The sequence below is a fragment of the Haliotis rufescens genome, unplaced genomic scaffold, assembly GCF_023055435.1.
Source record: "Haliotis rufescens isolate VD_foot unplaced genomic scaffold, xgHalRufe1.0.p SCAF_101, whole genome shotgun sequence".
Taxonomy (NCBI): Eukaryota; Metazoa; Mollusca; class Gastropoda; order Lepetellida; family Haliotidae; genus Haliotis; species Haliotis rufescens.
Genome location: NW_025963782.1, coordinates 841,086 through 857,576, shown reverse-complemented (window position 1 = coordinate 857,576; position 16,491 = coordinate 841,086). Strand labels below are relative to the sequence as shown.

Below are 16,491 nucleotides of genomic sequence, written 5' to 3'. Positions count from 1 at the left end.
AAATCAGTTTTTGTTCTGTTCCTTTGACTCATGCAAGTGTTGAATGTATGTAGTATATTTACATGCAAAACATATTGACAAATTAGATGAAATATAATATTCAACACAAAATTTAGTTACCATATTTCAGCTGGATTTGGAGACAAAATACATTTAATGTGAAAGAACATTTACAAATATTTGTCCAAACAAATGTTTTGTTTGTTGTTGAACGCCGCACTCAGCAATATTCCAGCTATATGACGGCGGTCTGTAAATAATCGAGTCTGGACCAGACAATCCAGTGATTAATATCATGAGCATCGATCCACGCAATTGGGATCAATGACATGCATCTACCAAGTCAGCGAGCCTGACCACCCGATCCCATTAGTCGCCTTTTACGACAAGCAGAGTCACCTTTTACGGCAAGCATGGGTTGCTGAAGACGGATTCTACTCCGGAATCTAAACGGGTCCCAAACAAATGTAATTTGTCCAAAACTGTTATGGACTGCCAACATTTTCCCAGCAAATAACCAGGAACAAAGCCAATTAGAGGCTTTAAAAGATCATCAAAGTATGATTTACTTATTTGGCAAGGAGAGGAATAACAATTAACACTGAAGAAATCATGTTTAAATTTGTCATGCACTGTTAGTACATGCAAGTTTATTTATCACTTGAGTAGCTGCAGTTCACAGAGACATGGGACACTCTGACCAACCATCAGTTTCCCAGAGTCGTTAGTTTGTTTGTTTGTTTATTGTTTTACTCCGCACTCAGCAATATTCCAGCGGTCTCTAAATAATCGAGTCTGGACCCGACAATCCAGTGATTGACATCAGTCGTTTCTGAGGCTCTTGTGGACACAGTAGGGAAGTTTAACATGCCCAGTTTGGGAATGTATATGTGCATTCTCTGTGTCTGATATTCAGCTCAATGTTTACAGAAAATAATCTGTTAAGAATTTCAGACTTGAGGTATTATGGATAACAATTTTCAGTTTTCGTTTTTCAAAACATAAAGTGTATTTTTGCTGAACAGGACCAGCTTAGCACAAAAAGCTTTTATTTCAGGACAAAATAGTATGTACATGTATTTCCCAAATAGCCTGCACCTTATGGCTGTGATTGAAAATCCCAGCTATAACTCTGTAATAATATTCTGAGTATTGGCAGTGAAGTATGATTTGTTTAAGCAGTGGAGTTCATGCAAACTAGCTGCCATGGTGAAGAATGACGCCTGGGTCTTGGAGACAGTTTGACATGTTTCCTTGTAGTTGGAGAGATGGCATACACTGTAGGCAGAGACAGTATCATGTCTTCTTGGTTTCCTCTCCTTTTGTAGTGCTCTGAAACAAAGAAAGGATAAGTGAGGATTTTTCAGAATTAATGGATGAGTGAGGGAGGTGGGTTTAACACCGCTTTTAACAGTATTCCAGTTATATCACGGCGTGTCAGCTTAATGTGGGAGGAAAGCCCGAAGTAATGCAGGTCTCAGACGTTTACCACTTCGGTGAAACCCACGAGCATGGGTATGGTGCTGACAAACCTAGAAACATAATCGAGGCAAACCGGGATTCGAACCCACAATCATAGTTTTCTGGCATGTCCAAGGGACGCAACTCTGCACAGCGAATCGCACCCTAGACGACTGGGACACATGTGCCCCTGCAGAATTAATAAATTTGTTGAATTACTGCAAACATTTAAATTCTCCACTCGATGCTGCCAAGTTCAATGTAATCGGACCCATAGGTCCACATAGTCTTGTGACATGGTGGATCATCAATCATTATCACACACACACATTTTACTTCTATACATTTCCAATTGGCAATGAAGCATGAATGATTCCATCAACAAATTCTTATGTAAAATTCATAGCCATATAAAAAATCTTGCTTCTATTCATGGATGTCAGTTTTGTCGGCATCTGATTACAGTTCGACACATGGCATCATATTATAGTATGTTTTACTTGCTGGTTGTGGATAACACTAAATAATACATTGATTATATTTCAAATTTATTATTGAAGATCCGGGGTAGAATAGATCTTCAGCATGCTTGTCGTAAAAGGCGACTATGCTTGTCGTAAAAGGCGACTTACGGGATCGGGTGGTCAAGCTCGCTGACTTGGTTGATGCATGTCATCGATCCAAATTGCGTGGATCGATGCTCATGATATTAATCACTGGATTATCTGGTCCAGACTCAATTGTTTACAGACCGCCGTCATATAGCTGGAATATTGCTGAGGGTGGCGTAAAGCAACAAACCAACCAAATCATAGGTAACATGTTGCAAATGCCATCAGGGCCCCTGACTCTACTGAAAGATGACCTGTATTATCATGATCACTGGTGTGGGTTTCGAACACAACATGATGTACACAGCATTTAGATTGTCTACCAAATTCTTCTTCCACAACCAAAAGAATCAGTTCCATGTTACCAATATCTAATGTTCGGTTTCATGGGAGCTTTTCGATCATTTAGGACCAGCAAGAATCTTCATCACCTTGTTTGACACGACCTGGATCCCCTTGAGGACGTCCACTCTCTTCAGCACCTGGTTCGCGCCATACACCAGGCTGTCCTTCATATCTGTAACTGAGTGAGTGAGTGAGTTGGGTTTAACGCCACGTTTAGCAGTATTCCAGTTATATCGTGGCATGCCCGAAGTAATGCAGGTCTCAGACCTTTACCACTTCAGTGAAACCCACGAGCACGGGCATAGTGCTGACAAACCTAGAAACATAATTGAGGCGAACCGAGATTCGAACCCAGTTATAGGTTTCTGGCGTGCCCAAGGGAAGCAACTCGGCGCCTTAGATGACTGGGCCACCCACACCTGTAACTGGGTATATGGGGTTGATACCAGTGTTTGAAATAATTTTAAATCACAACAAGACAGTCGGCCAGGTGACATATCATGTCTTGATTCAGCTGAAATATTGCAAACAATTACTTGAGAATCCACAAGGAGATATAATAACACTGAAAATGTAACTAAGTAATCTAAATATTCTCAACCAGACAGTCGGGCAGGTGGAGGAAGATTTCATGCAGCCCGACAGAAAAGTCACCAGCCACGTGCAGGCAGACTAGCAGTTATTTCGGACACTGGTTGACGCCATAAAACAAGTGCCGCAAACACTGTCAAACTGAATTTATTTTGCCAGCCACATCAGAAAACACACCAAATTATTCCTGAAAAATCAACATTTTGATCCTGGGTTTGCTGTACAGAATACAGATTGATACTCAGACAGTGTAAGATGAGTGGTAACAGGGTGCCAATGAACAGCGATTTTAGCGTGAAGTTGATCGTAACTCCTATACCATGACATAGAATTACGACAGGCATAACACTGAGGTTATTTTGTACATTGGCACCCAGAGCAGGGCAGCTAGTGGCTGTTTCATGGATGGGTTGTTTTGTGACAACACTGACTAGCATCCCAAATATTGCTCACATGTAAGGGTACAAAATTACTAAAATGTAAAGAAGGGAACATTGACAGTTTTCAACTAAGTTTTATCGAAATACACATTCTAGTTTAATGGATGTAACCATGGGCGGATACAGCTTTTTTTAAAAGGGGGGTGCATAATTAAGATCTATTTATTGTCTTTGGTGGTAATTTATACAGAAATAAAGATTTTTTTCGAAATAAAAAGGGGGGATGCGTACCCCCGCACCCCTCTCTGTATCCGCCCACGGTAACAAATCTTAACAATATGGAATAAATATCCTGCGATCTCCTGATGCTTATTATTTTATACCCAATATACATGAATAAAAACTAAAATAAAAAAACAGCATACAATAAAACAAAACAAAGTCACATATATAGAGGTACTAGCCCCCATGTGATGACTACCTCCAGCTTGGCGAAGGACTTGGTGCATGTCGTGGGCTTGTTTCAGCATGCCGTCCATCTGGGCCTGGGCCTGGTCAATGTCCTCCAGCTCCCCCTGCAGACAGGTGTTGGCGTACTTCACCTGCAGGGAACACCACCATCACCACAGCATCTCTACCATCTGCCAGCACACATCTCCATGCCACATTATTAGAGTTGGAAGTCCTTCTAGACATAACCACTAGCATAACAATCATCATCTTCCCGAGGCAAGAGAATTAACTGACTATAAAAGTCCAGTTTCCACCCTTGCCGAACTAGGCTGGTATTATGGAGTTAGATTTTGGCTGGACTAACGAGTCTATGCATAGTCCAATCAAAATCTCGCAACAAAATCGAATTCCGGTTCGTAAACTTTCGTGCAGATTTCGGTTGATTGCAAGATTTGCAAAGCATGTGCACTGCCAACTCGTTGCCAACGGATATTTTCCAAATCTTTTCATGTTTTTAATCAAGGTGCTCACGTGATTGGGTACACTTCACGATGTAAGACCCATTTTATCACAATATAGATCTTGATTATCGATCAGATCGTTTTGACTGAGCGCCGCCATTTTGTTTGAAGCAAATGCAAGTCATACAAGAGGTGGAATCTGATTGGACCATAGGAGAGGTTTAGAAGGGACATAGCTTGTAATAACCAGTGGTGGCGCTACGATCAAGCCCAGGAATTCCAGCCTAGTTCGGCAAGGGTGGAAACTGGACTGTTAAAGTCAGTTAACCCCCGTCTCGGGAAGATGAACAATCATCAGAAATCAGCTAACAGTCTGGTCTTGTGCATACACGTCATCAGTATAGAGTCTGGTCTTGAGCATACACGTCATCAGTATAGAGTCTGGTCTTGTGCATACACGTCATCAGTATAGAGTCTGGTCTTGTGCATACACGTCATCAGTATAGAGTCTGGTCTTGAGCATACACGTCATCAGTATAGAGTCTGGTCTTGAGCATACACGTCATCAGTATAGAGTCTGGTCTTGAGCATACATGTCATCAGTATAGAGTCCGGTCTTGTGCATACACGTCATCAGTATAGAGTCTGGTCTTGAGCATACACGTCATCAGTATAGAGTCTGGTCTTGAGCATACACGTCATCAGTATAGAGTCCGGTCTTGAGCATACACGTCATCAGTATAGAGTCCGGTCTTGAGCATACACGTCATCAGTATAGAGTCTGGTCTTGTGCATACACGTCATCAGTATAGAGTCTGGTCTTGTGCATACACGTCATCAGTATAGAGTCTGGTCTTGAGCATACATGTCATCAGTATAGAGTCTGGTCTTGAGCATACACGTCATCAGTATAGAGTCTGGTCTTGTGCATACACGTCATCAGTATAGAGTCTGGTCTTGAGCATACATGTCATCAGTGTAGAGTCTGGTCTTGAGCATACACGTCATCAGTATAGAGTCCGGTCTTGAGCATACACGTCATCAGTATAGCGTCTGGTCTTGAGCATAAAAGACAGTCTATTAAGACACAACGTGCATGAAATTGGTAACTGAAGTTGGTCACCGATTCCTGGACTGTTCTGATTGAGCCATCATATAGCTGGAATATTGCTGAGTGCTGCGTGAAACAACAAACAAAACAAACTGTTCTGATTGTTCTGTCTTAATTGCAATGAAAATTGTATTGCCACTCTTGCTCTCGCTAAGTTAGTCCATTTTGCAAAGGTCACAGACATGGCTTATTTGACTGATTTTTACTTAGACAACAAAACAATTTGCTTAACCATGTTAACTGACTGAAGTTTTTGCGGATATGATAGCGATAGAAATTAGTCCTATAGTCCTGCCGAATAGTTAAGGACTAGAAATATGCCCTTTTTAAGGGTTTTGCTATGTGTTATCATTATATGGACTTGTGGACTAAAACTGTTAGTTTCTATTGTTAGTCTGTTTCTAGTGTTTGTTTGCAGCACTCAGCAATATTCCAGCTCAGTCTATGATGGCGGTAAATAATCGAGTCTGAATCAGATGATCCAATGATCAGATGATCCAATGATTGACATCATGAGCACCGATCCACAGCATTGAGATGCGATGACATGCATCAACCATGTCAGCGAGTCTGACCACCTGATCCTGTTAGTCGCCTCTTACGACAAGCATAGTCGACCTTTACGGCAAGCATGGGTTGCTGAAGACCTATTCTACCCCGGATCTTCACGGGTCGTTAGTTTCCATTGCTGGATATACCTCTATGGCACGTAATGTCCACAACAAAAGATTTCACTAGTACACAATCCCCTCTTTGTGAGGCTTAGAACTAATCAATCAACCCTCATAGCATTGTTGTTTCATGATTTCTCACAGCAAGTATTTTCTGTGTATATTCCTCAATGTCTCTGTCTATCTTCTTCTCGTCATCTTCTGTGTACAGCTTCTCTTGTTTTACTTGATCCTCACGCAGAACAGTGTTTTCAGGAATACAGAAGATGTTGGTGAAGAGGTATGCCTGTGCATCAATAATTGTTCATTATATACAGGTTCCAAACACCTTGTATTAAAGTGCCAATGACAAGGGTAAATTAAGATTCCAGTGCTGTAAGCATGTAAAGTTGGTTGGTTGGTTGTTTAACGCCGCACTCAGCAATATTCCAGCTATATGACAGCGGTCTGTAAATAATCGAGTCTGGACAAGACAATCCAGTGATTAATATCATGAGCATCGACCCACGCAATTGGGATCGATGACATGCACCAACCAAGTCAGCGAGACTGACCACCCGCATGGGTTGCTGAAGACCTATTCTACCCTGGATCTTCACGGGTCATGTGACAAATGTACTTACACTGGAGAAACAAATGGAGAGTCATGTACACATGCTTCTATTCAAATATTAACATGCTTCTGTTCTGGCCCAACTCGTAAATAATCCAAACACAAAGGTACGTTACAAGACCTTATGAACATAATTTCAAATAACCTCTTTCGATCTTCTAGCATGTCTTGTTGGTAAACACAAAAGTCAAATGGCACCCTTAAACTTCAATAGGATTATTGTTTACTGTTTATTGCCACTCTTAGCAATATTCCAGCTATATGATACTGTTCTCTAACTTATCTAGTCTGGACCAGAAAAAACGATGATGGGCATCATGAATAAACATCAACAAGCGTGAAAAGCTTGTGCTGATATAACCCAAATTTCCTTTCTTTATAACAAGTGTTATCTTATCATATTCAATATCATATACGGGGGCAGTCGGGTAGCCTAGTGGTTAAAGTGTTAGATTGTCACGCCGAAGACCCAGGTTTGATTCCCGACATGGGTACAATGTGTGAAGCCCATTTCTGGTGTCCCCCGCCGTGATATTGCTGGAATATTGCTAAAAGCGACCAAAACCATACTCACTCACTCAATATCATTATATACGCAATTGGGATACGATGTTGTCAACTGTTACATTCTTGCACTTACAACTGCCCTGTTTGTGGTTATGTATAGTCATAACAATTAAAGTCTACTACAATCAAGACAATAGAGGCAATAAAATAAGTCTGGACATGTCTAGTAATAGTGTTGGATAACTCGCCCTCTCCTCCTCGTGGTCCAACGGTAAGACTTGGGGCCTAACAATGCTGACTATCATCTAAGGACAGCGGCTGATGGCCTTGACACATTGTATTCCGGTGTGGAGGAAAATCTGAATGATGGGTGAAGCACTGGGCTACATACCTCGAGTGTGTCGAAGGCCTTGTCCACTTGTTTGGCCATGTTCTGTTGCATCTTCTGTACTCCTTCATTCACTTGACTTGGTGATATCACATCGCCATACTGTAACACACGAAACAACGCTCACCCTGTACTGTAACACAGGAAATAACACTTCACCCTTGCTGTAACACAGGAAACAACACTTCACCCCATACTGTACCACACCAAACAACACTTTACTCTATACTGTAACTTAATAAACAACACTTCACCCCATACTGTAACATTATAAACACTTCACCCCATACTGTAACATAATAAACGCTTCATCCCTTACTGTAACACAGGCAACAACACTTCACCCCTTACTGTAACACAGGCAACAACACTTCACCCCTTACTGTAACACAGGCAACAACACACCACCCTTACTGTAACACAGGCAACAACACTTTACCCCTTACTGTAACACAGGCAACAACACTTTACCCCTTACTGTAACACAGGCAACAACACTTCACCCTTACCGTAACAAGGGAAACAACATTCACCCCTTACTGTAACACAGGCAACAACACTTCACCCCTTACTGTAACACAGGCAACAACATTCACCCCTTACTGTAACACAGGAAACAACACTTTACCCTTTACTGTAACACAGGAAACAACACACCACCCTTACTGTAACACAGGCAACACTTCACCCCTTACTGTAACACAGGCAACAACACTTCACCCCTCACTGTAACACAGGAAACAACACACCACCCCTTACTGTAACACAGGCAACAACACTTCACCCCTTACTGTAACACAGGCAACAACACTTTACCCTTACTGTAACACAGGTAACAACACTTTACCCCTTACTGTAACACAGGCAACAACACACTACCCTTACTGTAACATAGGAAACAACACTTTACCCCTTACGGTAACACAGGCAACAACACTTTACCCCTTACTGTAACACAGGAAACAACACATCACCCCTCACTGTAACACAGGCAACAACACACTACCCTTACTGTAACATAGGAAACAACACACCACCCTTACTGTAACATAGGAAACAACACTTTACCCCTTTCTGTAACATAGGAAACAACACTTTACCCCTTACTGTAACACAGGCAACAACACACCACCCTTACTGTAACACAGGCAACAACACTTTACCTCTTACTGTAACACAGGCAACAACACTTTACCTCTTACTGTAACACAGGCAACAACACTTCACCCCTTACTGTAACACAGGCAACAACACTTCACCCTTACCGTAACAAGGGAAACAACATTCACCCCTTACTGTAACACAGGCAACAACACTTCATCCCTTACTGTAACACAGGCAACAACACTTTACCCTTACTGTAACACAGGCAACAACACTTTACCCCTTACTGTAACACAGGAAACAACACATCACCCCTCACTGTAACAGAGGGAACAACACTTTACCCCTTACTGTAACACAGGAAACAACACACCACCCCTCACTGTAACACAGGCAACAAAACTTTACCCCTTACTGTAACACAGGAAACAACACATCACCCCTCACTGTAACACAGGCAACAACACACCACCCTTACTGTAACACAGGAAACAACACTTTACCCCTTACGGTAACACAGGCAACAACACTTTACCCCTTACTGTAACACAGGAAACAACACATCACCCCTCACTGTAACACAGGCAACAACACACCACCCTCACCGTAACATAGGAAACAACACTTTACCCCTTACTGTAACACAGGAAACAAAACTTCACCCCTTAATGTAACACAGGAAACAACACTTCACCCCATACTGTAACATAGGAAACAACACTTCACTCTTACTGTAACCCAGTAAAGAAACTTCACCCTTACTGTAACACAGGCAACAACACACCACCCCTTACTGTAACACAGGCAACAACACTTTACCCCTTACTGTAACACAGGAAACAACACTTTACCCCTTACTGTAACACAGGCAACAACACTTTACCCCTTACTGTAACACAGGCAACAACACACCACCCTTACTGTAACACAGGCAACAACACACCACCCTTACTGTAACATAGGAAACAACACTTTACCCCTTACTGTAACACAGGAAACAAAACTTCACCCCTTAATGTAACACAGGCAACAACACTTCACCCTTACTGTAACACAGGCAACAACACTTCACCCTTAATGTAACACAGGAAACAACACTTCACCCTTAATGTAACACAGGCAACAACACTTCACCCTTACTGTAACACAGGCAACAACACTTCACCCTCACTGTAACACAGGCAACAACACTTCACCCTTACTGTAACACAGGCAACAACACTTCACCCTTACTGTAACACAGGCAACAACACTTCACCCTTACTGTAACACAGGCAACAACACTTCACCCTCACTGTAACACAGGCAACAACACTTCACCCTTACTGTAACACAGGCAACAACACTTCACCCTTACTGTAACACAGGCAACAACACTTCACCCTTACTGTAACACAGGCAACAACACTTCACCCTTAATGTAACACAGGCAACAACACTTCACCCTTACTGTAACATAGGAAACAACACTTCACTCCTTACTGTAACATAACAAACAACACCCATATCATGTATATATCAGAGAAGATCTCAGGAACCCCTTTCATTTCAAACACTGGTCAAGAGGCCAACTCACCCTCCTCTCATCAAAAGTGATTTCTTGCTGCAGCAGGAAGGAATAAACAAGCCACTGCCAATCGGCACCTACCTCAGTGTTCATGTAGCCCTCCACTGCCTGCAGCCCGTCCATCATGTAGTCATTGACAGCATTATACACTGTATCAAACAGCACAAGAAGCATGTAGTCATTGACAGCATTATACACTGTATCAAACAGCACAAGAAGCATGTAGTCATTGACAGCATTATACACTGTATCAAACAGCACAAGTAGTCATTGATAGCATTATACACTGTATCAAACAGCACAAGTAGTCATTGACAGCATTATACACTGTATCAAACAGCACAAGAAGCATGTAGTCATTGACAGCATTATACACTGTATCAAACAGCACAAGTAGTCATTGACAGCATTATACACTGTATCAAACAGCACAAGTAGTCATTGACAGCATTATACACTGTATCAAACAGCACAAGTAGTCATTGACAGCATTATACACTGTATCAAACAGCACAAGAAGCATGTAGTCATTGACAGCATTTTACACTGTATCAAACAGCACAAGTAGTCATTGACAGCAGTATACACTGTATCAAACAGCACAAGTAGTCATTGACAGCATTATACACTGTATCAAACAGCACAAGTAGTCATTGACAGCATTATACACTGTATCAAACAGCACAAGTAGTCATTGACAGCATTATACACTGTATCAAACAGCACAAGTAGTCATTGACAGCAGTATACACTGTATCAAACAGCACAAGTAGTCATTGACAGCATTATACACTGTATCAAACAGCACAAGTAGTCATTGACAGCATTATACACTGTATCAAACAGCACAAGTAGTCATTGACAGCATTTTACACTGTATCAAACAGCACAAGTAGTCATTGACAGCAGTATACACTGTATCAAACAGCACAAGTAGTCATTGACAGCATTATACACTGTATCAAACAGCACAAGTAGTCATTGACAGCATTATACACTGTATCAAACAGCACAAGTAGTCATTGACAGCATTATACACTGTATCAAACAGCACAAGTAGTCATTGACAGCATTATACACTGTATCAAACAGCACAAGTAGTCATTGACAGCATTATACACTGTATCAAACAGCACAAGTAGTCATTGACAGCATTGTACACTGTATCAAACAGCACAAGTAGTCATTGACAGCATTATACACTCTATCAAAGGTTTTACTGACTACTGGTAGTATGGAAGCACTATTGAAACTTCTTCACTCACCAACAATAATGAAAAACTTTCTTCACTCGCCACTTTTGACATGTTTAATATGAAAGCATTTTTTTCTTTACCAAGTGCACTCGGACTGCAACTGTTCACCGATACCTACGATATCATCGATATCATCGATACTCAGGTACAGACAATAGTTGAATCATCAGTTTGTGAGATCGCGATAAACTATAAATAAAACAGGAACTGATAAGAGTTACCATACCAGCCAATATGGCAAAAGTAGCATAACGCCACCTGTAAGCATAGCTGAACGACGTCCATGGCATGAGGACGTGGCGGCAGAGGACGCACTCTATTACATTTCATAACCATCCCTTTATCTAAAACTGTTTTGTTCTTCACTTCTTGTTTTTGTTTTTTTAAAACAAGTTTTTGTTTTTAAGATAATAAGTGTATGCAGCAAGAGGTTTAAGAGTTGTATTTCAGAGATTTCATACTATTTGTAGTGGTGTATCATGATACCAGTGGTATCGTGAGTCCGTATCATGATACGTATCGTATCACAAGACACCAGGTGATACTGAGCTATAATGTTCACTCACCTCCATTGCTGAAAGACTTGGGTGTGAAACCAAAGTACTGTGTTTCATATTCAGCCCGTTTCTGGGAAGACTGGCTTGACATCATCTCATCTGTTTCCATGGTAACAGACTCTGCTGTGGTGCAGCTGCTCACAGACATCGTTACACTGCAGAGAGATTGGACATTAACTAATAATCATATCATATATTCATGCACTTCAACAAAACAGCACCATATTTTAATATAGAAAAATAGAGAATCTCACCGAGTGTCTTTTGATATCAAGGGGCATGGGTGGCCCAGTCGTCTAAGGCGCCGCGATTCGCTGTGCAGAGTTGTGTCTTTTGGGCAAGCCAGAAACCTATGATTGGGGGTTCGAATCCCGGTTCGCCCCGATTATGTTTCTAGGTTTGTCAGCACCATGCCCGTGCTCGTGGGTTTCACCGAAGTGGTAAACGTCTGAGACCTGCATCACTTCGGGCTTTCCTCCCACATTAAGCTGACGCCGCGATATAACTGAAATACTGTTAAAAGCGGCGTTAACCCAACTCACTCACTCTTTTGATATCAATAAATCAACATGAGTTGATAAAAGTGGAGAAACTCCGAGGTTTCAACTTATATCAACGAGTGTTGATATATTTCATATCAAAAGACACGAGGGTGAGATTTTATTCATCATTCAACATCATTCTTCCAACCTTTTTAGTTTGTAGACAGTGAGTGAGTGAGTGAGTGAGTGAGTGAGTGAATGAGTGAGTGAGTGAGTTGGGTTTAATGCTGCTTAGGAAAGCCCGAAGTGATGCAGGTCTCAGACGTTTACCACTTCGGTGAAACCCACAAGCCCGGGTATGGTGCTGACAAACCTAGAAACATAATCAGGGCGAACCGGGATTCGAACCCACAATCATAGGTTTCTGGCATGCCCAAGGGATGCAACTCCGCACAGCGAAAGGCTGTGCCTTACACTACTGGGCCACCCATTCCCCTAGTTTGCAGACAGTAATAAGCACTATCTTAGGTGTAAAAAGTACTGCTAACAGCTTCAGTAGTAGAGCCATTAGTGATCTCATTTGATTGTGACGTCACAGTAACCAATGGTGTCACAATGGTCTGCAAAGCATTGTGATGCAATTTCATTGATCTCACCCAAGGATATCTCCTGTGGGAGTCAGTTTTGGATGTTAATATATTTCATCAAAATATTTAATGGACAATGAGCTGATACTGATGTGAAACAACAATCTAATAAACTTGATGATAAACCTACAAACAAAAATGCGGAAACAAACATTTGATACCATCATGAAAATGTAAACATGCCAAACATGCCAAAATATTTGTACATTTTTCTCCGAATTTGAACGTTTATTATTTTTTTATGACATTTTTTTCATGTCATACGATAACTAGTATGATGATCAATGACTCTACGTAATTCTGTTTTATTATTTTCACAAATAACACTTGTAGAGACATTTGTGTGCAACATGCAGAAATCCATGGTCCACTGACAGGCCGTCACGCATACGAGTGACCCCCTCTCAGGTGGTCACTTGTACGCAAGACGGGAGAGCCGTCTTGCGTACACGTTACGTCCTCTACTGGTAAACATGCCATTTTGTCGCAAGCACTCACTGTATATAGTTTCTAAGGCTGGAACGGGTAACAAGGGTACCAGAGGCGGGTGGGTAGTGAGTAGGACCCAGGAACCTACAGGACTACCCGGACCCGTGGTTAGTCACGTGATATATAGTTTAATGACAATAATTATCTAGAACTCTATGGTTACACTACAAGTCACTAATGTTCGCATTTCTTTCTGACTATTCAACCATTCCTCCTGAAATTTCATATGGTTGAATAAAGGTAGAACTTAAGTCAACTTCGGTGTATGCATGACCAGATTGTTTAATACATGTATCTAAATATGTTTTGCAAGTGCTGTGGTAAAAAAAAATCCCAATCGGACATTTTGTATCTCTTGAGACCTAGAGTGGGTACATGGGTAGGGTCGGGTAGTAGGGGGATGGGTACCCGGGTAGTAAATTTGGACTCGTCCCAGCCCTAATAGTTTCACATAAAAACACTAACACGTGAAAATACTTTCCAAACATACCAACTTCCTGGTCAACGTTCAATGTTTATAAAAAATCATGATTATCAATAACTTATTGACTTATGAAGTCAATTATTATTCCCCATTTAGAGCCATGAAAGGTGCTTTCTGTTTACCATTATTTGAACCTAAGGACCAGCACATCAAATTGTGGTTGGTCAAATGTTCTATTAAAATAACACACACTGAATGGTTTGTTTATTTTGACATGTTTAATGACAGAGTTTGTACATATACCTACATGTATTAGGTACAACCAGTAGCTATCTCAGTATGATAAGGGGATTACCATGATCACTAGTGTCAACAGTTCAGTGACTTAAAGTTACTATAGATTGAATCACCATATCATTAATCCTTTCAAATAGGATTGTTGAAACATATTCACTATATGCCTGGACATGGTGACATATTTTTCAGGATATTCAACAGTACCATTAACAAAATTGAAAAATATGCTTTGGACCTTTTGGAACACAATTAGCCAATGACCTAGAAATTATATGAAACCTAGGTACACGGTATATTTCATGTTTAACATCTACATTTTCAAGAAATATTCCCAAAACATCACAAATATCTTTGGTGGCAGTGAGATGGATATATATCAGTGAAGAGCAGGCAAGCATCCTCATGATTCAACATTAACAGTTCAGGGCAAAACTGTAGTTTATTACACCACTGACTAACAACCATTTATCGCCAAGGACCAATTATTAACAACTTACTGTTATAGCGCACATGATCATGTCTCCTTGTACTTTGGCTCTTTTTAATTATAAGAGAAAAATAATTATCCCAAAATGATGAACAAAACTGATTCTTCTGAGGAAATATTAAAAAACAAACCATATCACCTTGCACAACATTCTCAAATACACCTTTAGAAAAGACATGTGTACGGTGACTAATTCACAAGTAAACAAAATCTAACAACACGATGGCGCACATTCAGTTCTGCCATTGCTTACTATCTTTCTGTCATATCTTCCTAAAAAATACAATTCCAAAATTTCGGGAATTGGGGAATATTGGTTTACGTCCGTTTGCAGACAACAAATTGATAAGATCATTTCTTATTTAATGCAAAAATTCTTAAAACTGTGTGCGATACCAGAGAAAACAGAAAAGGTACTTTGTATAACTGAATGGTACGTGTGATCATGTGCTGTTAAGACGATGGCGATGACTGGTACACTTGGTCAATAGGAAACCTCTATTTCCACTGTTTTGATTCCCTATTGCCGCATCATAACATAAATCTAGAGAAACATTTTCCACAGGAATAGTCGTATGTGCTCATAGCTTCATAAAAAACACAGTTAATTGCAAAGTCAACTTTGTACACAGAATATTTCAGTAATCATGGTAATAACATGACCATAACTGGCCAGTGACCAGTACAGGGCCCCGTTCCACAAAGCAATCTTACCGCTAAGGTGATCGTAAATCCGATACTTAACACTGGCTTACGATAGTCGCTTCGTGGAACGGTGCCCAGGCCTAGTCCAGTTGTCGTAATGACGATGCCATCTCAACCCGAATTAAAAAGGAGCACAACATCCAAAGCCAATACAATAACGGTATTTTGCATTTTGTAAAATGTAGTCTAAGTGTCTATATCGTAGAATGATGGATACCATGATCAGACGTGTGATTGTTTACATCGTAAACCCCATTTTTCATTAGGCATACTAGCTGTCGAGCTGCTTACTTGAGAACGGTAACTCGAAGGTTTTACAGACTGATAGATCGTACATTCTAAAAGGTTTCTTAGCTAGATATATACATGTAAACGTACGGTAGTTAATACGTGCATTCCTAAACTATAATAACAAACCTACAACACACTATCCTCGTCTCACAGTAGAAAAGTTGAATTAAGCGCCATTTTACACCGTCGTTGAAACTCCTCACCGCATCATGATTTCCAAAGTAGTAACTTAATTAGGCTTTATTACACGACAGCCCTGTCTAAGAGTTCACTAAATATATTATCTTGAGTTGTTCAGAGTTCGAGCTCTGACAATGATACTTTCCACAAGATTTATAATGGAATAATCCTCTTGGCCTAGTTATTTTCAATTTGTAAAACTTGGATACCTTCGAATCGACTTTAGCTTAATTGCAATCGGACACTCTCGATATTTTCCGTGTTGCGCTTGCAAAACTCCAAACAGCGGAGCACAGACAGCGGAGTATAATAGACTGGTACCCGGCTCTTCATCTCCTAGCAGATGCGCGCAAGCAAGGCAAACCAGTCTACGGCGCATATCCAGTCGTGTTTACCCGTATATTTCCGGATTG

At 40.8% G+C, this 16,491-nt stretch overlaps 1 protein-coding gene across 1 annotated transcript; it reads right to left on the bottom strand.

The window, feature by feature from the left end:
* Window positions 1-610: 610 nt before the first annotated feature.
* LOC124117005 (protein MIS12 homolog) lies at window positions 611-16,397 on the bottom strand. Its single transcript, XM_048391899.1, has 8 exons — window positions 16,288-16,397; window positions 12,086-12,231; window positions 10,345-10,412; window positions 7,596-7,694; window positions 6,227-6,370; window positions 3,870-3,990; window positions 2,504-2,595; window positions 611-1,332 (listed from the first exon to the last, which is right to left on the bottom strand). The coding sequence occupies exons 2-8, from the start codon at window positions 12,222-12,224 to the stop codon at window positions 1,297-1,299; spliced, it is 699 nt and encodes a 232-aa protein (XP_048247856.1). The 5' UTR covers window positions 12,225-12,231; window positions 16,288-16,397; the 3' UTR covers window positions 611-1,296.
* Between the last annotated feature and the right edge of the window lie 94 nt (window positions 16,398-16,491).

Coding starts and splice junctions, on each gene's coding strand:
- LOC124117005 (XM_048391899.1), bottom strand. CDS start 12,224: ATGTCTGTGAGCAGCTGCACCACAGCAGAGTCTGTTACCATGGAAACA. Junction 3,991..6,226: donor ATACACAGAAAATACTTGCT/GTGAGAAATCAT, acceptor TGTTCCCTGCAG/GTGAAGTACGCCAACACCTG. Junction 2,596..3,869: donor AGTCCTTCGCCAAGCTGGAG/GTAGTCATCACA, acceptor TCACTCACTCAG/TTACAGATATGAAGGACAGC.